Source organism: Neovison vison, chromosome 9 (assembly GCF_020171115.1).
Source record: "Neovison vison isolate M4711 chromosome 9, ASM_NN_V1, whole genome shotgun sequence".
NCBI lineage: Eukaryota > Metazoa > Chordata > Mammalia > Carnivora > Mustelidae > Neogale > Neogale vison.
In genome coordinates this window covers 77,097,617-77,120,839 of record NC_058099.1, presented here as the reverse complement: position 1 = coordinate 77,120,839, position 23,223 = coordinate 77,097,617, and the positions used below count along the sequence as shown (strand labels likewise).

The following is a 23,223-nucleotide window of genomic DNA, read 5'->3' as shown; positions in this document are numbered from 1 at the left end:
CTCTCGCGAGAACTGAAGGCTACCCCGTTCACGCGCACGGGGAGGGGGCGGGGAAGGGGCGTTTTCAGGGCCGAGAGAGTCTTTTAGGTTTGGAGGAGGGGCGTCAGCGCGCGGGAAATCGGGCGGGAAGAGGCAAAAAAAAAAAAAAAAAAAAGGATTAGGGCGCGCAGCGGGGCGGTTCCCGTTCTTACAGTCGCGTGGCCCAGGAACCGCTGTTGCGCGAGGGAAGGCGGGACGCCCAGGTTGGTGCTAGGTCCAGAGGAATGCCCCGTTTCCTCAGTCCACAACTCGCGTCTCCCTCTCGCCCCACCTCGCTTCCCGCCGGGCCTGCGGGGCGAGCTGCGCGTCGGTGAGTGCAGCCCGGCGGGGAAACCCGCTGTTTGTAACGGGTGGCGGCGCCCATCAGGCGCTGCCCGGGTTCGGGGCGCAGCTGGCAATTTGCAGCCCGCCATCCTCCGTCGGCTTGGGCAGGATCCCGGGAAACGCGGGCCGGTCCGCTGGCCTGTGGAGGGTCCGTCTCGGAGCCGAGAGAACTGTACCCCTTGTTGCCGACCCTCAGCCGGCGCTTCCTGGAGATCCCAAGCGTCTTCACCGGCGTTCTGAGGAGACTACTCTTTTTTTAGGGTCTCTTTTTCTTCTTCTCCCCCCTCCTTACCCCCATTTTTGTTAATGGGGCCTAGGAGAAGAGTGCCTTGTAGTGTTGTCGCTGCATTTTATCTGTGAAAAATTTTCTGAAAGTGTTGCATTCAGTCTCCTCAAATGAATGCAAATCGCACAAGTTGTAGACGTCCGCGTTCTGTTCATTCAGCAGTTTGAAGCTCCGACCGAGTGAGTCGGTATTCGGCAGTGACGAAAACAGACCCAAAACCTCGTCCTCAAATATGTTACTGCTGTAGCGCGTTCAAGTTTGCACTTGCCTTGCGTTCGGTTCCTTCAGAGGCCCTTGTGCCGAGCTTTGATGATTTCTTTTGTTAAGGCCCTAAAGGTCGCTTCGAATCGGTGACGACCCTGGGAAAGCGCCTGGCCTGGTAGTCGTCCGTATCCAGGTCCTTCCTCTTGACCATCTAGCCTGCGCTCACACCCCCAGATATGTGTTTGAAGCATCAAGATGTTACAATTTACATATAAAGCGAAGTCCACCATTAGCACAATACACACACATATTTATGATGAATTTGTGCTGATTCATCCTATTGGAACTTGAATAATTCGGAAAATGGATGTAACCAGCATCGTTTATTGTATGATTGCGTTCATCCATTATATTTTACTTGCCTAATTAGGAAGAAACTCTTATTCGAGGGAACTGAAGACTTCAGGAAGCGTGAACATTTACTGCCTAGGGATTGTGGAGTTTGTAGGTGCCTTTAAATGATAATGTAATTTTTGCCGAATGTCCCCCTCCATGAAGAGTGTATCTCATCAAGAGTCTTGTTAGGAGGTAAAGCTTAGTTTATGTTTTGGTTCTGTGTTACATGATTCAGGTCTTTATTAAATATTCAACCAAGAATTGATGCCTGTAGGTAGGGGGGAATACTTGGATTATAGAGATTTAATATGCAAGTCAGGATTTGGAACATTTAATTGCTGTTCAAAACACGAGACATTTTACTAACAGGCACATATGGGATATTGTACTACTACTGCTGCTTTCTTTCAAGTTAGTACTTCTGGTATAGCCATCACTTTCTACCTTGATAAAGGGAAGAGAAGGAATACAAAGTAAACAGCCCTATCTAAGAACTTCCTCCTTCTAGTTTTGCATTCTTCTGACTGGACCTTAACTGGTGAAAGCCCTTATGACCTTTTTTAGATGCCAGGGCCTGATAGGGTGGGTTTTTTTTTTTCCCCCTTTTTCCATGTGTTTCTTCCTTAACCTGTTTTAATTTATTTTTTTAGGGTTACTCTTTAAATAACAGGAAAGTCTATCTTTTCACCATTTTTTTCATCTATTGTTTTCAGCTAAACTATCATATTCAAGGACTTGCCAACCTGATGAATACATTTAGTGGCTCCTGTTTTGTATAATTAATTTTATGGTCATTTTGAACTCTCAATGAATTTAGAGCTAGTATTTACTTAACTTTAGATAAGCTAACGTAATTGAGATTGCACACTAGCCAGCTGGATGTTTCAAAATATAACTACTATTTCCTGAGTTCCAAACTATATGTCCTACCTTGTACTGGCAGTTTAATGCTTACTACAGTTCTGCGAGTAAGTTATGGTTGTCTTTGTTTTATGGATAAGAAAATTAAGATTGAGAAGTTAAAGAATGTGTCTGAAGTCACATAGCAGAGGTGGGATTCAAGCTCCTAAACCTTTTTCTGTTTTTTCCTTACAATAGGTTTTGGGGGATCCATAAACAGCCCTACTGATAACTTCGTTCTAATTTCAGTCATTATATATAACTTTCCCCTCTAATTTTCAGAGAATTCGGTCTCAAAATTTTGAAGTTATTCTCAATGAGTTACGACACACTTTTTAGATAAAGTTGGTGTGAACATGGAATGATTATGATTTAAATATTTGTTAGTGCTTTTAAATCTCAGCTGTTTGTTGAATGCCACATACAATGTCCAAAAGGATGGTACCTTTACCATTTGTTCAGTTTTTTAGAAATGGAATAGGTAAGGCTTATTGAAAACTAACTTACAAATCCACCATGTCTGTGTGTCTTTGTGGTGAATGATAGGATTTTCCTACTTAATTCTTTCCTGGTCGGTTCCTGCAGTCAAGAAATTTAAGTGTAGATTATCTTGTTAATTTTCGTGTGTATAAAATCAGTTTTTTAGAAAACATTTTTTTCATGATTATGAAATTAATGGGGATTAAGATGTGTGTAATTTTGTATCTGGCCTTTTTCCTAACAAAGTAAAATGCGAACATATTTTCATGTTATTAAATAAGGTTTTAGGAATTTTTTTTAAAGACCATAACCTTTCATTTCATGGATCCAATGTAGTGTAATCCACCCCCCCCACCCGTTGTTGAACATTTAGTTTGTTTCTTTTTTTTCCATACTATGCAAGCAGTGATAAACACTTTGAGTGCATAGATCTTTGTCCTCCTTGTTTTCTTAAGATTCATTTTGGAGAGTAAAAGAAGTGATGGTACGAACAGTTCTTAATGTACAATTTAAAAAACATTTCTATATTTTTTTTCTTTTCTTGGGCAGTGATGTTCTTGAGAATCGGGCTGTTCATTGTGTATGAGCAGTTGGGAAATAGTGCTCTCCAGCTCACACCTCCCCTGTAAGTTATTTCTGCCTGTAGTGACTGTGATTGCTCAATTTCTCCAGAAAGAGAGGAAGGAAAACCTTAAGAATTCTCAGGAGTAGATGCAGGTAATACAGTTTATTAAATTATTAAAGGACTTGGTTATTGAAACCCGGTCTTGAACTTCATAATAAATACAGATCTCATGTGATAATACCTTTTCCATTTAATTAAATGTTTATTTATTTTTTTAAAATATTTTATTTATTTATTTGTCAGAGAGAGAAAGAGAGAGTGCACAAGCATGGGGAATGGCAGGCAGAGGGCAAAGCAGGTTCCCACATGAGCAAGGAGCCTGATGTGGGACTAGATCTCAGGACCCTGGGATTATGACCAGAACTGAAGGCGGATGCTTAACTGACTGAGCCACCCAGGTGTCCCTCCATTTGGTTAAATTTTAAAATAAAATTTTCTTTCTAACCTGTAGAAGAAAACCCATTGTATATATAGAATCATCTTTTTATTATATTTGTTATAACATGTAGTTGTGGGGGGTATACTCTGCAGTATACTCTGATCAGTATAACCCTACACTTAATTTGCTTTTAAGTGAAGAATTTTGTGTAACAATTTTATTTAGTAGTCAGTTTTTTCCCCCAAAGTTTTTTTTTTTTTTTAAGATTTTATTTATTTATTTGACAGAGATCACAAGTAGGCAGAGAGAAGGAAGCAGGCTCCCTGCTGAGCAGAGATCCTTATGCAGGGCTCAAGCCCAGGACCCTGGGATCATGACCTGAGCCACCCAAGTGCCCCTCCCCCAAAGTTCTTGACTGTTTTGGTAAAATATTCGAAATTAGCTATATTTGAGTGCTTGGCCCAATGTTAAGTATCTCTTATCACATTTACTTGTGTTTTAAATATGTCTTGGTTATCTTTTGGGGTTTTAGTCATTAGAGTTTTTTTCTTTGCCTACTTATGGTAACATCATAAAATTATACTATCTCAGTTACCTTGAGAAGTGGAGATTTAAATCCAAGAAGATAGTACTTGGAGAGAATTACTAATTAGGACTGCCAAACATTAATAGAAACAATTTAGTTGTGCTTCACTGAGCAGTGTTTCTCAGAATTTGTCCCAACTGTCATTGGAAAGGAGTTGTTACTTGTCATGTTAACAACAATAACAAGGAAGTGCATGTTTGAAGTAAAGGAAAAAAAATAGATAAATGTTTTAAAATATGAGTTTGTAATTTTTAAAAAATTTGAAATTGTTTTATGTGGTATTTTTGCAGAGTTATAGCAGAGGAAAAGTAGTAATTAACCATGGCACTGTTTTGAAGCTGTTACAGATAGATGCAGTGGGTGATGTTAAGTTTTTCTTTCACTTGACATTGCAAATGAAATAATTTAGAATGCACTAGATGAGCTTATTTAAATGAGATCTGAGAAAAGTCTGTTCATTATAATAGCAGTGTAGTGCTCTTGTAGAATGACTTTTTAGGATTGCCTTTTGTATGTAAGTGGGTTTTGTATGGAAATGAGGGACTGGCTATACTTCCTCTTTTCAGAGAAGTCAGCAGGGTCTAGCTGAAGGCCTAGGAATGGATATTAGAAGAACTTATGTTCCAGTCCTGGGTCTGTTACTACATATGACCTTTATGTTTTAATCTTCAAACCTTAGTTTTATTATCTTAAATAGATGACAATACTTATTCTTTCATGTTACTATTTTGAGGTTTAGGTGTAAAATTACAGATGTACAAGTATTTTGAAAAAAGTTAAAAATCTTACAGATAAAAAGTTTTGTTTTTATTTTCAGCAAACCCTTATCTCCATCTCGGTTTATACAGATGTACCTGCTGGGATATAGGATGGGTATCTCTGAAACTCATCCTCGTTTATTTCATTTTCTGTCTAGCCTTGACCTTTTCAATTCACAGACAGTCGATCTTTCTTCCTTTCTCATTTGTTCCTTTCTCCTCCTAGAAGTATCCATGGTATTGTCTCCTAGTATTTAACAGATACAGCTAGAAAGTAACATTTGTATTTATGTGGCTGCATGTCATAATTTTAGGTATATATACTGTATCCAGAGTGATTTATAGTACAGAACATTCTGCAACAACATAATTGTAATTGTGGCATTTACACTTGATAATTTACTTAAACAGTTTATAACTCAACTGAAAGTACGCTTTGTCCTAATTTCCGTTTACTTAATGACTGTCATTATATTCCTACCACACCTTTGCAAATTATACTAGGTCCATCTGCTAATGGATTTACATTTTAGTGAAGGATATAGGTAACTTATTGAATGAACACACCTAGGAGCCATGGATCTGGCTTAATTTTTGAGGTTAAAAAAATGACAACAGATGCAGTAAAACAGCACTTTGTAATCTTAGGTTATGTAAGTACCATTGACCCTTGAACAGAGCTGGGGTTAGGGATGCTGACCCCACGTTGTTGAAAATCCCTTTATAACTTTTGACTCGTAACTAATAATAGCTTACTATTGATCAGAAGCTTTGCTGATAATATAAGTAGGCAATTAGCATATATTTTGTGTTACATGTACTGTATACTGTATTTTTTTTTTACATTTTCTTTTTTTTTTTTTTAAAGATTTTATTTATTTATTCGACAGAGAGAAATCACAAGTAGACAGAGAGGCAGGCAGAGAGAGAGAGGAGGAAGCAGGCTCCCTGCCAAGCAGAGAGCCCGATGCGGGACTCGATCCCAGGACCCTGAGATCATGACCTGAGCCGAAGGCAGCGGCTCAACCCACTGAGCTACCCAGGCGCCCCTACATTTTCTTTATCTGAGATGGAGAGAGAGAGCATGAGGAGAGGTGTAGGTGAGGTGGAGAAGAGGGAGTGGGAGAAGCAGGCTCCTCACTGAGTAGGGAGCCTGTCATGGGGCCAGATCCCAGGACCCTGAGATCTTGACCTTAGCCAAAGGCAGACACTTAACTGACAGAGCCACCCAGGCTCCCATATATATTGTATTCTTACAATAAAGGAAGACGGTAAAAATACTAAGAAAATCATAACAGAAAGTACATTTACAGTACTATAATTATTGAAAAAAATCTGCATAAAAGTGGGCCTGTGCAGTTCAAACCTGTGTTTAGGAGTCAACTGTACAGATCTTTTAGTCTTGAGGATAAAATGTCACTAAACTATGGCTTCTTGGAATCTTGCTTGGAAGTTTTAACATGCTTTTAATTAATTTCATATTTGATGTTATTTTTGTTTTAGGTCTATCTTTTAACCATACAGCTGGGTTTGGTTTATTCATTTTGAGAGTATCTCTTAACAGGTGAGTTAATCTATATTCATTATGATTGCTGATCTATTTAGACATGTTTCTACCATTTTTATTGTTTCTATTTATAGTAGTTGGCCATTGCTTTGTGCCTTCTTTTGGGTTGTTTTCTTTATTTGTTTTCCTTAGCTAGTTTGGAAATTATGATATATCTGTTCTTTTGATGTTTACCTTCAGTTTCTTTATTGAGATATAATTTATATACAGTAACATTCATGGTTTTCTTGGTGTATAGCTCTTTGTGTTTTAGCAAACACAGCTGTGTCACTATTACCACCACCATCATGATACAGAAGAGTTTCATCATCCCCTCCTCCCCAATTTCCTTATGCCCCTGTAGTTAGTCCCTCTTATATTGGCAACCATTGAACTGTTTTTCATTGCTAATTTTGCTTTTTCTAGAATGTCATGTAAATGTAATTTTTCAGTCTTTGTCTTGTCTGGCCTCTTTCACTTCAAATACTACAGTTGACATTTGTTTTAGTCTAGTTCAGGCTGCTGTAACAAAATACCATAAGTTGGGTGGCTTAGAAACAGAAATTTACTTCATAGAGGCTGGTAAGTCCAAGATCAGGATGTCAGCAGTTTCAGTGTTTGGTGAGGAGGACCCACTTCTGTGTTCGTGGATGACCATCTCTTCACTGTAATCTCCCACAGTGAAAGGGGCAAGGTAGCTCTGAGTTGGTGGTGATGATGGTGGTGGGGTTTCTTATAAAAGCCATAATCTCTTTCATGAGAGTTCCCACCTCATCATCTAAGCATATCCCAAAAGTCCTACTCCTAACACCATCACATTGGGCATTAGGATTTCAACATATGAATTTTGGGAGAGTTACATTCTAGTAGCATTCACCCAGGTTTTTGTATCTGTTAGTAGTTCATTCATTTTTATTACTAAATACTGTTCCATTATAATGAAGTACCATAATTTATTTATCCATTCACCAGTTGAAGGACATCTGGCTTGTTTTTGGCGATTATGAGTAAAGCTACTATAAGCATTCATAAAAAAGGTTTTTAATTAGTGTAGGTTTTCATTTCTCTGGAGTAATTGCTTGGTAATGCAATTGTTGGGTAGTTATGTTAAGTTTATGTTTTTCTTTCTAAGAAACTGTGTATCTGTTTTCCAAAGTGGCTGTGCCATTTTGTATTCCCACCAGCAATGTATGAAAATTCTGATATTTGGTGTTCTCAGCTATTTTTTATTTTAGCTATGCTAATAGATGTGTAGTACCACACTGTGATTTTAATTGTGCATTTCCTTAAGGTCTGATAATATTGAGCATCTTTTAATGTATTTATTTGCCATCTGCATATCTTATTTGGTGAAGTGCCTATTCAGATGTTTTATTCATGTTATAATAAGTTTGTTTTCTTATTGAATTTTAAGTATAGATTCTTTGTGTATTCTGGATAGAAGTCTTTTGTCAATTTCTCTCAGTCTGTGGTATGTCTGTGTGTGTGAGCGTGTGCACGTCTTTATATTCTTTTTTTTTTTTTTAATTTTTTATTTATTTGTCAGGGACAGAGGGAGAGAGAGTGAGCGAGCACAGGCAGACAGAGAGGCAGGCAGAGGCAGAGGGAGAAGCAGGCTCCCCGCCGAGCAAGGAGCCCGATGTGGGACTCGATCCCAGGACCCTGGGATCATGACCTGAGCTGAAGGCAGCTGCTTAACCAACTGAGCCACCCAGGCGTCCCACGTCTTTATATTCTTTTTTTTTTAAAAGATTTTATTTATTTATTTGACAGAGAGAAATCACAAGTAGAAGGAGAGGCAGGCAGAGAGAGAGAGAGGGAAGCAGGCTCTCCGCCAAGCAGAGAGCCTGATGCGGGACTCGATCCCAGGACCCTGAGACCATGACCTGAGCCGAAGGCAGCGGCCCAACCCACTGAGCCACCCAGGCGCCCATGTCTTTATATTCTTTATAGTGTCTTTCACAGAGCACAGTTTAAAAATTTTGTTTAAGTCCAGTTTATTTCTTTCTTTCTTTCTTTTTTTTTTTTAAGATTTTATTTATTTATTTGACAGACAGAGATCACAAGCAGACAGAGAGACAGGCAGAGAGAGAGGGGAGGAAACAGGCTCCCCGCTGAGCAGAGAGCCCGATGTGGGGCTCCATCCCAGGACCCTGGGATCATGACCTGAGCCGAAGGCAGTGGCTTAACCCACTGAGCCACCCAGGCACCCCTATTTCTTTCTTTTTGATAGTTTTTTTGATTATAGTTTTTTTTTTTTTTTTTAAGATTTTATTTATTTATTTATTTGACAGAGAGAGCAAGAGAGAGAGAGGAGGAAGCAGGCTCCCCGCAGAGCAGAGAGCCCGATGCGGGGCTTGATCCCAGGACCCTGGGATCATGACCTGAGCCGAAGCAGAGGCTCAACCCACTGAGCCACCCAGGCGCCCCTTGATTATAGTTTTGATGTTGTTCCTAGGAAAACTTTTAAGGAACCAAGGTTACAAAGATTTTTCTCTTAACTTTTCTTACAGCTTTATTATTATTTTTTTTTTTAATATTTTATTTATTTATTTGACAGAGAGAGATCTCAAGTAGATGGAGAGGCAGGCAGAGAGAGAGAGAGAGATAGAGGGTAGCAGGCTCCCTGCTGAGCAGAGAGCCCGATGCGGGACTCGATCCCAGAACCCTGAGATCATGACCTGAGCCGAAGGCAGCGGCTTAACCCACTGAGCCACCCAGGCGCCCTTCTTACAGCTTTAATATAGTTGCAGTTTTCACATTTAGGTCTATGATTCATTTAGAGTTAATTTTTATAAAAGGTGTGAGGTATTGGTTCAGGTTCATGTTTTGCAAAAGAATGTCAAGTTGTTTCAGCACCATTTGTTCAAGGCTGTCCTGTTTCCATTGAATTGCAGTTTTGTATAAGTTGAATCTGTAACTTTATAGAAAATCAGTTGGTCTATTTCTAAGCTGTCTTCTTTTTCCATTGATTTACATGATAATCCTTTTATTTTTTTTTTTAAAGATATGATTTATTTGACAGAAAGAGATCACAAGTAGGCAGAGAGGCAGGCAGAGAGAGAGGAGTGGGGGAAGCAGGTTCCCTGCTGAGCAGAGAGTCCAATGTGGAGCTCGATCCCAGGACCCTGAGACCATGACCTGAAGCTGAAGGCAGAGGCTTTAACCCACTGAGCTACCCAGGCACCCCTTATATGTTAATCCTTTTGCCAATACCTCATTCTCCTGATTGTGAAATTTTATTTTTATTTTATTTTATTTTTTAAAAATATTTTATTTATTTATTTGACAGAGGGAGAGATCACAAGTAGGTAGAGAGGCAGGTAGAGTGATGGGGGAAGCAGGCTCCCCGCTGAGCAGAGAGCCCCATCCCATGATCCCTGAGATCATGACCTGAGCCAAAGGCAGAGGCTTAACCCACTGAGCCACTCAGGTGCCCTTGATTGTGAAATTTGATACCAAATCTTGAAGATAGTGTGAGTCCTTTAACTTTGTATTTTGCTTTCGAATTTATTGTGACTATTCCAGTTCCTTTGCCTTTCCTTATAAATTTTATTGTTACTTTATAATTTTTTCCTTATAAATTTTTTTTAATTAGCTTGTCATTTTTTATGAGAAACAGATTGCTGGGATTTTGAATGGAATTGCATTAAATCTATATATCAGCTGGGGAGAACTGAAACCTTAAGAGTCTTCAACACAGCAGGTCTCTTCTTTTTTTTTTTTTTTCCCCTCTTCATTTGTTTTAGTCATCTTTGATTTCTGAGTCTGACTCTTAACCAACTGAGCCACCCAGGCACCCTTTAATGTTTGTTTTACAAGAGCACCTTTAGTTTCCTTACTGGATTATTTACGCATTTTTTTACTCTTCACCACCAATAATTCTGAGGACCTGCAGAAGCCTTTGCAATAAACATGTAGTTTTTTCTACTAAATATGGTTGACTGCAAAATTCTAGAGAATAAGTTGCAATTCATCAACCAATTTGCCTGAGGTACACCAACTTGGGATGCTTCTTTAAGAGCCGGCCACTGAAAAATGAAGTAATCGGAGACGTGAAACAGAATCTTTCTGGATAGGGATAAATGTTCTACTTTTCAGGCTTTCAACATAGACAGTGATTACTTTCTTTATTCCTGCTATCCCAAAGAGAAGGGCAGAGATGCATGTAGGAGCACATGTTCCTGGTTCATTACACAACACCAAATCCAGCTTCATTCTGTGAGTCAGCGGAAAGGAGAGCCACATGGAGTGCAGGGTGGCAAGCACTGTGGAGAGCAAGGACTGCTGAACCTTCCAGCTTCTGGGAATGCAGTGAATGTAGTATTTGGGAAGCATGGTACTGGGGTCTCTGTCAGCTCGATTTAGTTCAAAAGAATTTATTTTATGGGCACTCATTTCATCAGTATCAGCAATGATAATGTCTAGGAGAGTAAGCAACGGACAGGTTCTCAAGCAGCCTCAGGATCTCAGTGGTGTGCCCACGGGACCCAGCCAACACCAAGAGACTGAGAGACTGATGGAGTACCAGGACCCAAGAAGCACCAGGAGCACTACCCACAGCTGCAGTGCCAGCAGCACGGCACCGCAGCTCCTGCTGCTGCTAGGAGGAGGACGCTAGCCCTGCAAAGAAACAAAGCATGTGTACTATCCCCACCCCAGAAACCATCATAGTTCAAGAAGTACAGGCACTGCGGAGAGGGAGATGCAGACTCACAGTGTTTGTCTTTTGTGATTAGCTTGTTTCACTGAGCATAATGTCTTTAAAGTTCACGCATGTTATAGCATATCATGTGATCCCCCCCTTTATTAGGCCAATTAATATTCCTTCTTACTTACGTACCACATTTTCTTTATCTTTTCATCTGTTGTTGAACAACTAGGTTGCTTCTCTATCTTGTCAGTTGTAAATAATGCCACAACGAATATGGGTTTGTAAATACCTCTTGGAGAGTCCATTTTCAATTTTTTGAGGTATATACCTAGAGCTTGGTTTGCTGGATCATATAGTAGTTCTATTTTTCATTTTTTGAGGTACCTCCGTACTGTTTTCCGTAGCTGCTGCATCATTTTATAATTCCACCAACAGTAGGTAAGTGTTCCAATTTCTCGACGCCTCACCGACACTTGTTATTTTATTTGGTTTTGGTTTTGCCCATTGTAAGGGGTCTGAAATGGTATCTCATTATAGGTTTTTTTGTTTGTTTTTGTTTTTTTTTTAAAGGTTTTATTTATTTATTTGACAGAGAGAGAGAGAGAGAGATCACAAATAGGCAGAGAGGCAGGCAGAGGGGGGGGGAAGCAGGCTTCCTGCTGAGCAGAGAGCCTGATGCGGGGCTCAATCCAAGGACCCTGAGATCATGACCTCAGCCGAAGTCAGAGGCTTAACCCACTGAGACATCCAGGTGCCCCCTCATTGCAGTTTTTTTTTTTTTTTTTTTTTAAAGATGTTATTTATTTATTTATTTGACAGAGAGAAATCACAAGTAGACGGAGAGGCAGGTAGAGAGAGAGAGAGGGAAGCAGGCTCCCTGCTCAGCAGAGAGCCCGATGCGGGACTCGATCCCAGGACCCTGAGATCATGACCTGAGCCGAAGGCAGCGGCTTAACCACTGAGCCACCCAGGCGCCCCCCTCATTGCAGTTTTGATTTGCATTTGTCATGATGATGATGGTGGGCATCTTTTCTTTTTTTCTTTTCTCTCTTTTTTTTTTTTAAAGATTTTATTTGTTTATTTAACAGAGATCACAAGTAGGCAGAGAGGCAGGCAGAGGGGTGGGGCGGAAGCAGGCTCCCTGCCATGCAGAGAGCCCGATGTGGGGCTCAATCCCAGGACCCTGGGATCATGACCCGAGCTGAACGCAGAGGCTTTAACCTACTGAGCCACCCAGGCACCCCAGTGGTGGGCATCTTTTCATATGCTTGTTTGCCATTGGTATGTCTTTAGAGAAACATGTGTTTTTTGCCCATTACAATTTCTTTTATTACTGAGTTGAGTTCATATATTCTGAATATTAATCCCTTATCAGATAATGGTTTGCAAATGTTTCTCCCATATTCTAGGTTGCTTTTTCACTCTTTTGTTTCCTTTGCTGTCTTTCGTTTTTTACTATCATATTTTAAATTTCTAAGAGTTGTTTTTTATCCTATAAATATTTCTTGTTATAGAATCCTTTTCTTACTACACAGATATTATCTTTGTTACGATAATAATGATAGCTTTTTTGAAGTTCTTGTCTTTCTCCGTAGTCGCTTCATTGCATTTTTTTTTTGTTTGCTTGCTGTGCCTTATTGTTAGGAGCTTTTCTCATGTATCTTGTTATAGTAAAGAGAGGGGAAATAGAACTAGAAAGCTGGTTGAAACTCTGAGTCTCTGTCTGCAGTCTCAAATGGGCAGTTTAATTGGAGAACCTCTTGGGTTAATAAGATCTTTAGGTCTTTTCTCTTAAGGTAGTAAGATTTCTCAGAGAAAGATTTTCTAGTCTTCTTTCTGGGAGAGTATAGGCCTAGTTGTTGGTATTTCTGGGTGCTTTATAGGGGAAGAGAATAGTATTTGTTCAGCATTTAGGAATTAGGAATTTATATGTTCCCTCTATTTTCAGTATGTTATCTCCACTTCAGCTGTACTCTGGTATCCCTCAGTCCAGAGATTTTGTTTTTTTGCCTTCTCTAGAATCAGTCTCTCTGAGATGCAATAGGGGTGCCATAGTCTTAAATGTCTTAAAGAATCTTTTGATCAATCTCTGTGTGGTCAGTTTTCATCACAATGGGCCAGGGACCTTTCCTACCTTTGAAATTTTATAGTTTTTTGTATATAGTTAAAAAACCATATATCTGTATTCTTATTTTTTTCACTCTGAAAATTCAGGAGTTCTGTAATTATAATGACCTTCTTAGCCCCTCCTTTAAAATGTTATTCATGTAAAACTCACAACTATAACTTCTTTAAATTGTAACCATTTGTTAAATTAATATTGTGATCACTTATTTAGGGTCACAACGTTTATTAAGTGTGAGACAGTTTGGCACTTTTACTCTGAACCCCATTAGATTATATACGGGCCCTCCTGTTTTGTTTTGTTTTATTTTTGTGCATGATAGTCTTTACTTTTAAATGATTACCAGTATACCCAGTAATAACATGTAACCAGTTCTTGAATTCTGTCATCTAGTAATTTTTATTAAGAGGAATTAAAGCAGCCCAAACAATTATACTAGTATGTATGCATTTGAGAGAGATAGAGAGAGAGAGCGAGCGCATGCATGTGTGCAAGGGCAGAGGGGAGAGGGAGAGAGAGAATCCCAAGCAGGCTCCACACACACATCATGGAGCCCAAGGCGGGCTCAGTCCCGTGACCACAAGATCACCACCTGAGCCAAAAGAGTCAGGTCCTCAACTGACTGAGCCACCCAGATGCCCTTATTGTTCTAACCCAAAGCCAGAAAAGACTATTTTAAGGCTGTCTGCTGCTTAACACAGTTTACAAATATTTATTTACTACTTTCTCGTAGATAAAGCCACAGAACCTCAAGAAAGCTTTAGGGGGAATAAAAACCCATTTAATCCCTTTTCTTTTTTCAGAACATTTATTTTACATCTAATAAATAAAAAGTCACTCTTGATATATATGTTATTGAGTTAAAAGATGGGGAACCCATTAAATTTCTAAGAAATACAAGGTAAAAAAATGAAATCTTTAGGTAGGTTCTTTTTCTTTTGGTGTTATTAAAAAATTGAGGTATAATTGATAAATAGCATTCTATTAGTTTCAGTGGTTCAACATAGTGATTTGATATTTGTATACATTGTGGAATGATGACCACAAGAAGTCTAGTTAACATTCATCACCATATATAGTCACAGAATTTTTTTTCTTGTGATAAGAACTTTTAAGATTTGCTCTTGTAGCAGTTTTCAAGTAAGAAGTACAGTATTATTAGCTATAGACTGCATGTACATGAGGATAAGTTTTTTTTTTTTTTTTAAAGATTTTATTTATTTATTTGACAAGAGTGAGAGATCACAGGTAGGCAAAGAGGCAGGCAGAGAGGCAGGCAGAGAGAGAAGGGGAAGCAGGCTCCATGCTGAGCAAAGAGCCCAATGCGGGGCTCGATCCCAGGACCTGAGACAATGACCTGACAGGCTTAACCCACTGAGCCACCCAGGTGCTCCTAGGATAAGTTTTAAGTTCAGACAAAGAAGGTAGATTTGTTATTCTCCAAAAAGTGGAAGGATCTACTGTATAATATAGAAATAATTTACTGCCTTTTCACAAAAATATAATTCAAGCTTTGCTAAAATTTCGTATTCCATGAAGGCATCTAAAATTCTAAGCCTTGGAACAGGCACTTCTTTCTTCTTCCCGTGTCCACTTATGTGGTATTTTTAATGGATTTCTGGTTGATGTCTCAAAGTCCAAGAGGTTATCTAGGACTTAATCCCTGTTTGCTGGAATTAGGTCGGAAGGATGGTCATTATCTCTCGAGTCTCCTCCCTTTCAGTACTGCCCCTGCCATGGGATCTCAGGGCTGCAGTTTCATCAAGCTTGGACACTTCTTTCTCTTTGTAGATTGTACTATTCTATTTCAGCTTGAGCTGCTTTGGCCTGCTTCAGCTTCCATTTCTTTTCGCATGTGGACCTTGGACACTTTCTGGGTACCCACTTCTCAGTCTACAGAAGCTGCTGTAAACCCTGTGACTGACTGGCCATGGTGGTGGGGTTGCTGAGGCTAGCTGAATCACCCCCTCGGGTCACCTGACCCAGCTGCCCAAGATATGTGCCTGTGCTAGTGTCTTGTGGGCCATCCTCTCCTATCTTTTTAAACTTTGACCAGTAATCCTATGAGGTTAAGCATATAGACAAGGAAACACACTTAAGAGGGACTGTATAAATTTCTCATGGTCCCTTGCTTGCTTCTGTTTAGCTCACTCCAAACCTCAAGTTTTTATTATTATTATTTTTTAAAGATTTTATTTATTTATTTGACAGAGAGAAATCACAAGCAGATGGAGAGGCAGGCAGAGAGAGAGAGGGAATAGGCTCCCCACTGAGCAGAGAGCCTGATGCGGGACTCGATCCCAGGACCCTGAGATCATGACCTGAGCCGAAGGCAGTGGCCTAACCCACTGAGCCACCCAGGCGCCCTCAAGTTTTTATTATTTTACCTCCACTCTGCCCTGATTGATAATAGGAACTCCCAAAACCATACTACCGAACTCTTAACACTCATGCAGGTAGACCAGTGAGTCTTTCTGCAGCTTTGGCTTGTAACCCTTACCGCTTCTTGTCCCAGGGCCATTTCTGAACAGTAGAGGTAACAGTGACTCCACTGAACAACCAGTTCCAAATCCTGTCATCAAATCTATGTTCCTGTTCCAAATGGTAAGTTTTCTTGTTAAAAACTAAATTTTAATTCATTAAAACTTTTATGAATTTTAACTTTAGATATTTTCATCTGTGGGAGGAAAAAATAAACTTATGAACACAGGGTTAATTAGTATTTAGTGTTTTGAGACCACTTTCATATGGAGGGAATCAGAAGTATAGGACTGTTGAGATTTATTTAGCCAAACAAAGATACTGTACATCAGCCCAGTTTCTATTGTTATTTGTTATATCTTTATCATAGGCCATGTATTTATTTATTTATTAAAGATTTTATTTATTTGACAGAGAGAGATCACAAGTAGGCAGAGAGGCAGGCAGAGAGAGGAGGAAGCAGGCACCCTGCCAAGCAGAGAGCCCGATGCGGGACTCCATCCCAGGACCCTGAGGTCGTGACTTGAGCTGAAGGCAGAGGCTTAACCCACTGAGTCACCCAGGCGCCCAGGGCCACATATTTAAGTGCTAGATAGACAAACACAGTTGTACAAGTTTTAATAGAATATGAGTTATGATATGAAGAGAATCTTATTGACTACTTTTTTTGGACTAAATTTTAAGTGACTAAATCTGATTATTAATTAAACAATAACTGTCATATACCAACTATCTTTCATAGGTTTGACATTATGCTTCACAAGTGTTAATCATATAATCTTGAAAATAACCTTTGAATGTATATTAGTGGTATTGACACTTTACAGTTGAAAAAACTGGGTTAGAGAGGTTAAGAAATTTATATTAGGTCACAGAGCTTGTAATTTGACAGAGTTAGCTTTCAAACCTGAATATATCTGTCTCAAACCTTTTGCTTTTCTCATTGTATCTGATGACTTGTGGTATTTGAATTTTGGCCATGTAGAAAGTCAAAGAATTTTAAGATGCTAAAGAGAGAAAAATCTAATGGGTGTGGTTATGCCTGTGGATTGTAGAAAATTGTAGAAACTATATTTAAATGTACTGAACTATTATAATTTGTTTTTGTTTTTTTTTTTTGTTTTCAGGTAATACATGCATATTATTTCTTTTATTTTAAAAGAAATGAGTGTAACTAATATTGCATTAAGAGTTGAAACCTGGCTTTTAGCTACGTGGCATGTTAAAGTACCTCTAATGTGGCTGGAAGCTTGTATTAACTGGATCCAAGAAGAAAATGGTAATGTTAATTTGAGTCAGGCACAAATGAATAAACAAGTGTTTGAGCAATGGCTTCTTACTGATTTGAGAGATTTGGAACATCCTCTTTTACCTGATGGCATTTTAGAAGTTCCAAAAGGAGAACTGAATGGATTTTTTGCTCTGCAGATTAATTCATTGGTTGATGTCAGTCAACCTGCGTATTCCCAGATACAAAAGTTGAGAGGAAAGAATACAACAAATGAGTTAATTACAGCTGAAACACAAGTAACCCCAAAACCTTGGGAAGCAAAGCCTTCACGAATGTTGATGCTGCAGCTAACTGATGGAATTGTACAAATGCAGGGAATGGAATATCAGTCTATTCCAGCTCTTCGTAGTGATCTTCCCCCAGGTACAAAAATTTTGATTTATGGAAACATTTCTTTCCGTCTTGGTGTTCTCTTACTGAAACCAGAAAATGTAAAGGTGTTGGGAGGGGAAGTAGATGCTCTCTTAGAGGAATATGCCCAAGAAAAAGTACTTGCAAGATTAATTGGGGAACCTGATCCTATAGTTTCAGTAATACCAAATAATTCTAATCAGAGCATCCCTGGAATTACAGATGTTCTAGATTCTGCATTAGGACCTTCTGATGAAGAACTCTTGGCAAGTCTTGATGAAAATGATGAACTTATAGCAAATAGTGACACCTCCTTAGAAAGAAGATGTTTCAATACAGGTAGTTCCTCAAATACTATTCCCACAGAGCAGTCAAGTTTTGAACCACAACAAATTATTTCTCCAAAACCAAAGGAGGAAGCACCAAATCAATCTATGTATTTCAGTGATGGGGAATTAGATGACTTTTCACTGGAGGAGGCTTTGCTTTTAGTAGAAACTGTCCAGAAAGAACAAATGAAGCCTAAAGAATTGCAGCCATTGACTTTGAACAGAACCCCGGGTGAAAGTATAGAGAGATTTTCACATAAACCTAATGCTAAGGATAATTTTTCTTTGATATGCAAAAATGGAAACCATATTTGGAATGAGAAAAATTTATCTGAACAAATGACTAATGAAGGCAAATCTTGTCCATCTGCCGGAGACCAAGACAGTAGTATTTTTTCAGTTCATAATGTATCCCTTCCCCATGACTTTACAAATAAAGACTCAGAGACAGATAATAAAACAGAACAAACCTTCAGTAGTGCCGATGGACATTCCTTAAATAATAAAATGTCAATATCAAATGGAGAGCTGGTAAATTATTTACCAAAAAGGAGTTCACACATTTCTAATGAAAATGATCACCATTTACAGACTTGTTCTTTAAGATCATCAGAGAACAGCACTAACCTTTCTATTGCCATGGATTTATATTCTCCACCCTTTATCTATTTGTCTGTTTTAATGGCCAGCAAACCAAAGGAAGTTACAATAGTGAAGGTCAAAGCATTTATTGTAACTTTAACTGGAAATCTTTCAAGTTCTGGTGGCATTTGGAGTATAACAGCAAAGATTTCCGATGGCACTGCATATCTAGACGTAGACTTTGTGGATGAAATACTTACTAGTTTGATAGGGTTTTCAGTACCAGAAATGAAACAGTTAAAAAAGGATCCTCTTCAGTACCAAAAGTTCCTGGATGGTTTGCAGAAGTGTCAGAGAGATTTAATAGATTTGTGCTGTCTAATGACTATTTCATTTAATCCCTCCTTGTCTAAAGCAATGGTACTGGCATTACAAGATCTTGAAATGGAGCACCTTGAGAACCTGAAGAAGCGACTGAATAAATAATTTACCAAAATTGTATTAGAAAACAATTAACCAAGAAAATATTTAGAATTAAATTTGACCTTTTATGTTTGAAACTTTTTTGTAAAAGGGAAAAAGGAAGTCTTATACCTTATTTTGGTTTAATTTTAAACTGTTTAACTATGTTTGTATATTTAGGTTTTTTAAATAAAATTTTTTATTGTAATGGTTAGACAAAAGAATTTGGTGACCCATTGTTATCGAGAATTTTGTTTTCTGCTTGTCATTCCACATAAGACGATTGCTAAAGTATTGTGTTGGTGTTTACTGATGAGTCATATTGTTGGAAGTTAGCAATTATAAATAGGTAGTTGTACTTCTCATATGTTGAGTTACTCAGAAGGATTTTTTTTTATATTATTATACTTAGGAAAAAATCTAAATCCAGTGGATCAGAATGTCAGGATTTCAGATGCAAAAATGCTTTGTTGGTTTTTATTTTACTGATAGTAAATATTTGGTATACTTTTTTTTAAATTTTTTATTTTTTATAAACATATATTTTTATCCCCAGGGGTACAGGTCTGTGAATCGCCAGGTTTACACACTTCACAGCACTCACCAAAGTACATACCCTCCCCAATGTTGTATGGTATACTTAAGGCAAATATAATTTCATCCTGATATGTTTCAGAGATTATATTGAATGGTTTAATTATTTTCAAGGATAGTTTATTTCAAATAGCATATTGAAAACTTGAATATAAGATTCAGTAAATACTTTTTTTTGGATCAAAATAAGATGTTTTGTTTATATATTAGGTATTATGTCCCCCTTCCCCCCTTTTAAAAAAGATTTTATTTATTTATGACAGCACAAACGGGGAGCAACAGGCATAAGGAGAGGGAGGAGCAGGCTCCCTGCTGAGCAGGGAGCCTGCTCTGGGGCTCAGTCCCAGGACCCTGGGATCATTACCTGAGCTGAAGGCACATACTTACTTGACTGAGACATCCAGGTGACCCTATCCCCTTCTGAATTAGTTCTACATGTAGACCTACCTTTAGTTTTGTTGGGAGTACTGATTTTTTTTCTTTTTAAATGGAGACCGTTTACCACTTTTCCACTTTGCTGTTAAAAAGTCACATTTGAAAGGTAAAGTTACTTTTATTAATCTTTTGCCTTTAGAAATTTAGTGTCTTAATTTTTTTTTAAAGATTTTATTTATTTATTTGACAGACAGAGATCACAAGTAGGCAGAGAGGCAGGCAGAGACAGAGAGGGGGAAGCAGGCTCCCTGCTGAGCAGAGAGCCTGATGTGGGGCTCCATCCCAGGACCCTGGGATCATGACCTGAGCCGAAGGCAGAGGCTTTCACTGAGCCACCAGGCACCCCCATTTTTTTTTTTTTAAAGTAACTTCTACAGCCAGTGTGGGGCTTAAACTCCAGACCCATGAGATCAGGAGTTTTATGCTCTATGGACTGAGCCAGACACGTGCCCTAAAGTATCTTAAGTTTTTAAACCATTACACAAATACTTAAGTAAGAGAAGACATGGTGTTTTCTTTGAGTTAAAATAACAACAAGAAAATATCTGGAAGAGAAATACATATTTACAATTATAGATGTAAAAAATATTTTAAAAATCTTTGCCATTGTGTTTGAAGGATGATGATCAGAATTCAAGGTACAGCACAGATTTTACTTCTTCTGTATACTTGTATAATTCTTTTACTACAAGAGATCGAGGTGAGATGGCATTATCTTTTGTGATCTTTTAAATGTTCTTTACCTCTGTGACTAGTGCTTGAAAGCTGGGATTGGACCTTATTTTCTCTTCATATTCAGTCACTAAAGACTAGGTATATCCTTCTATTTTGGTGCTGTGATTCTGGCTCTGGTCTTCTTTGGCCTCAATTATTCCAGTAGGTTTACTTATTGATCTGTGACTTATTTTGTCCTGAAACTTTTGCCCATAATTCTGCCTGAATGGTCTTTCTAGAATGAATTTATTGTTTTCTCTTTGTTAATCTTTTTTTTTTTTTTTAAGATTTTATTTATTTATTTGACAGAGAGAGATCACAAGTAGCCAGAGAGGCAAGAGGCAGGCAGAGAGAGAAGGGGAAGCAGGGTTCCTGCTGAGCAGAGAGCCCGAGGTGGGCCTTGATTCCAGGACCTTTGATTCCAGGAACCTGAGCCGAAGGCAGAGTCTTAACCCACTGAGCCACCCAGGTGCCCTTTCTTTGTTAATCTTTAAATTAACCTCCTCCTCCCTACTTACAAAGTGAAGTACAAACTCTTCATCTAGTGTGTAAGGTCTTTTGTGATCTGGCTCTTGCCTTCTTTTTCGGCTTCATCTTGCTCCGTTACTCTGCACCTACCTAGTCTGTCCTGAAATTTTAGTCATATTAATTTGTAATTCCCCAAACACGGGGGAATATACCTTATGTTTTCATACTGAAGCTCATAGTGATCCCCCTCCCTCCCAGATTCATTCATACGGATTTCGAGCTCAATGTAAGCTTTAGTTGCCCATTAAAATATTTTCCGGGGCGCCTCGGTGGCTCAGTGGGTTAAAGCCTCTGACTTCAGCTCAGGTCATGATCCCAGAGTCTTGGGATCGAGCCCCGCATCGGGCTCTCTGCTCTGCGGGGAAGCCTGCTTCCTCCTCTCTCTCTCTCTCTGCCTGCCTGTCTGCCTACTTGGGGTCTCTGTCTGTCAAATAAATAAATAAAATCTTTAAAAAAAAAAATATTTCCCTGTTTACTTTCATGCTGTTTTATACATTGTACAGAATAATATTATGTATGTTTTGCTGTACTTATTTGCTTCTCTCATTCTGTTAAATTTTTGAACAAAATTCAGTAGGAAATTAGGAATTTAAAAATTTAAAAAACTAAAATTAAGAATTTAGTGAATGAGTTTAACATCAGGTGAACTATAGCTGTAGGAATAGTGAATTGAGTTTGGTCGGAAGAAAAAAATTCAGAATGATAGAGAATCCAAAGGATGGAAAAGAACCAGAAAATATAACAGAGATGGGCTATTAATGTAACTGTAGTCCCAGAAAGAGAAGAAAGAGAATATTTGTGGAGTTACTGCTTAAGAAATAGCTAAAATTGGGGCGCCTGGGTGGCTCAGTGGGTTAAGCCGCTGCCTTCGACTCAGGTCATGATCTCAGGGTCCTGGGATCGAGCCCCGCATCAGGCTCTCGGCTCAGCAGGGAGCCTGCTTCCTCCTCTCTCTCTGCCTGCCTCTCTGCCTGCTTGTCATCTCTCTCTGTCAAGTAAATAAAATCTTTAAAAAAAAAAAATCCCTTTAAAAAAAAATAGCTAAAATTTATGAAAATCATCAAGCTGCAGGTTTTGGAAGTCCCACAAACCTCAAACAAAATATATTCAGAAAATCATCCTTATGCAAATATTACTATTATTGAAAACTAGAAAAAGAAAAAAGTCTAGAGCAGTGAAAGGAAGAAGGCATGTTTCAAAAGACTAAATATTTGAGCTAACTGCTCAGTAAAAAACAATGGGAATCAGAAGACAATGGAATGGGCTCTTCAAAATGATGGAATAAAATAACTGCTAATCTAGAATTCTTAACAAAGCAAAAATGTCCTTAATAAGAGTTGGAAAGGTAAAATTAAGAAAATGTCACACAAAAATAATTTTTTCCCAAAAAACTACACAAGAATGAAGTCATTAAGCAGAAGGCAAATGATACTAGGTAGAAGCTTGGAGATGTGAGAAGAAATGATGGACAACAGGATAAATACAGGGATTTAAGTTAATAGTGATTTTGAAACAAAAGTTTTTAAAAAGTCGAGGACTAAAGTACATGAAAACAATTGCATGTAAGTTGAGAGGGGAATAAATGGGAAAATGTTTTAAGGCCTTTATGCCTAAGGAAAGGTTAAGCTGTCACTTTATATTAAACTTGAATATTCAGAGTTGTATGTTGTAATATTTAGGGGGTTACCACACTAATAGATTTGTAAAAATATATTACTATATACTAATGGTGTAAAATGGAACAACAGGAAAAAGTATTCAACCCAAAAGAAAGGACAGAAAAAAGGGAAAAGTGACAGGGAAAACAATTGGCGAGGTGGTACATTTTAAATCCAAATGGATCAGAAATTGAAGTAAGTGTAAATAGGGTAAGATCCTCCAATAAAAGACATTTTCAGATAGTGATACAATGCAGTTATCTACAAGAGAGACAAAATTTAAGGATACAGAAAGGTAAAAAGTGAAAGGACGTAGAAAGATACATAAACAGTAAGTGAAAGATACTGAATGTGGCTATATTAACATCAGTTTCAGGCAAAAAAAAAAACTAGTAGTAAAGAGAGACAGTTGATAATGAGAAAAGGTCTAATTCACCAGTAAAGTTTAGCAATTTTAAATTTATAGAATTCAGTAGCTTCTAAATTTATAAGAAAA

General features: G+C 38.3%; 1 protein-coding gene and 1 pseudogene across 6 annotated transcripts; one reads left to right on the top strand and one right to left on the bottom strand.

Moving 5' to 3' along the window:
* The first annotated feature begins 53 nt into the window (after nucleotides 1-53).
* On the top strand, nucleotides 54-19,310 carry RMI1 (RecQ mediated genome instability 1). Of its 6 annotated transcripts, XM_044265794.1 has the most exons (7): nucleotides 54-349; nucleotides 3,179-3,346; nucleotides 6,481-6,541; nucleotides 11,558-11,615; nucleotides 15,818-15,906; nucleotides 16,911-17,437; nucleotides 17,648-19,310. In XM_044265794.1, exons 6-7 carry the CDS (start codon nucleotides 16,918-16,920, stop codon nucleotides 18,820-18,822), a joined length of 1,695 nt encoding a protein of 564 aa, XP_044121729.1. In that variant the 5' UTR covers nucleotides 54-349; nucleotides 3,179-3,346; nucleotides 6,481-6,541; nucleotides 11,558-11,615; nucleotides 15,818-15,906; nucleotides 16,911-16,917; the 3' UTR covers nucleotides 18,823-19,310. The 6 variants fall into 6 exon arrangements, with proteins under 6 accessions (XP_044121729.1, XP_044121725.1, XP_044121727.1 ...); XM_044265790.1 differs by having other exon boundaries at nucleotides 54-242; nucleotides 16,911-19,310; XM_044265792.1 differs by having other exon boundaries at nucleotides 3,179-3,254; nucleotides 16,911-19,310.
* On the bottom strand, nucleotides 10,393-11,482 carry LOC122916762 (annotated as a pseudogene).
* Nucleotides 19,311-23,223: the final 3,913 nt, after the last annotated feature.

Bases quoted from the DNA above. Each gene is read 5' to 3' on its own strand.
- RMI1 (XM_044265793.1), top strand. From the start codon at position 16,918: ATGCATATTATTTCTTTTATTTTAAAAGAAATGAGTGTAACTAATATT.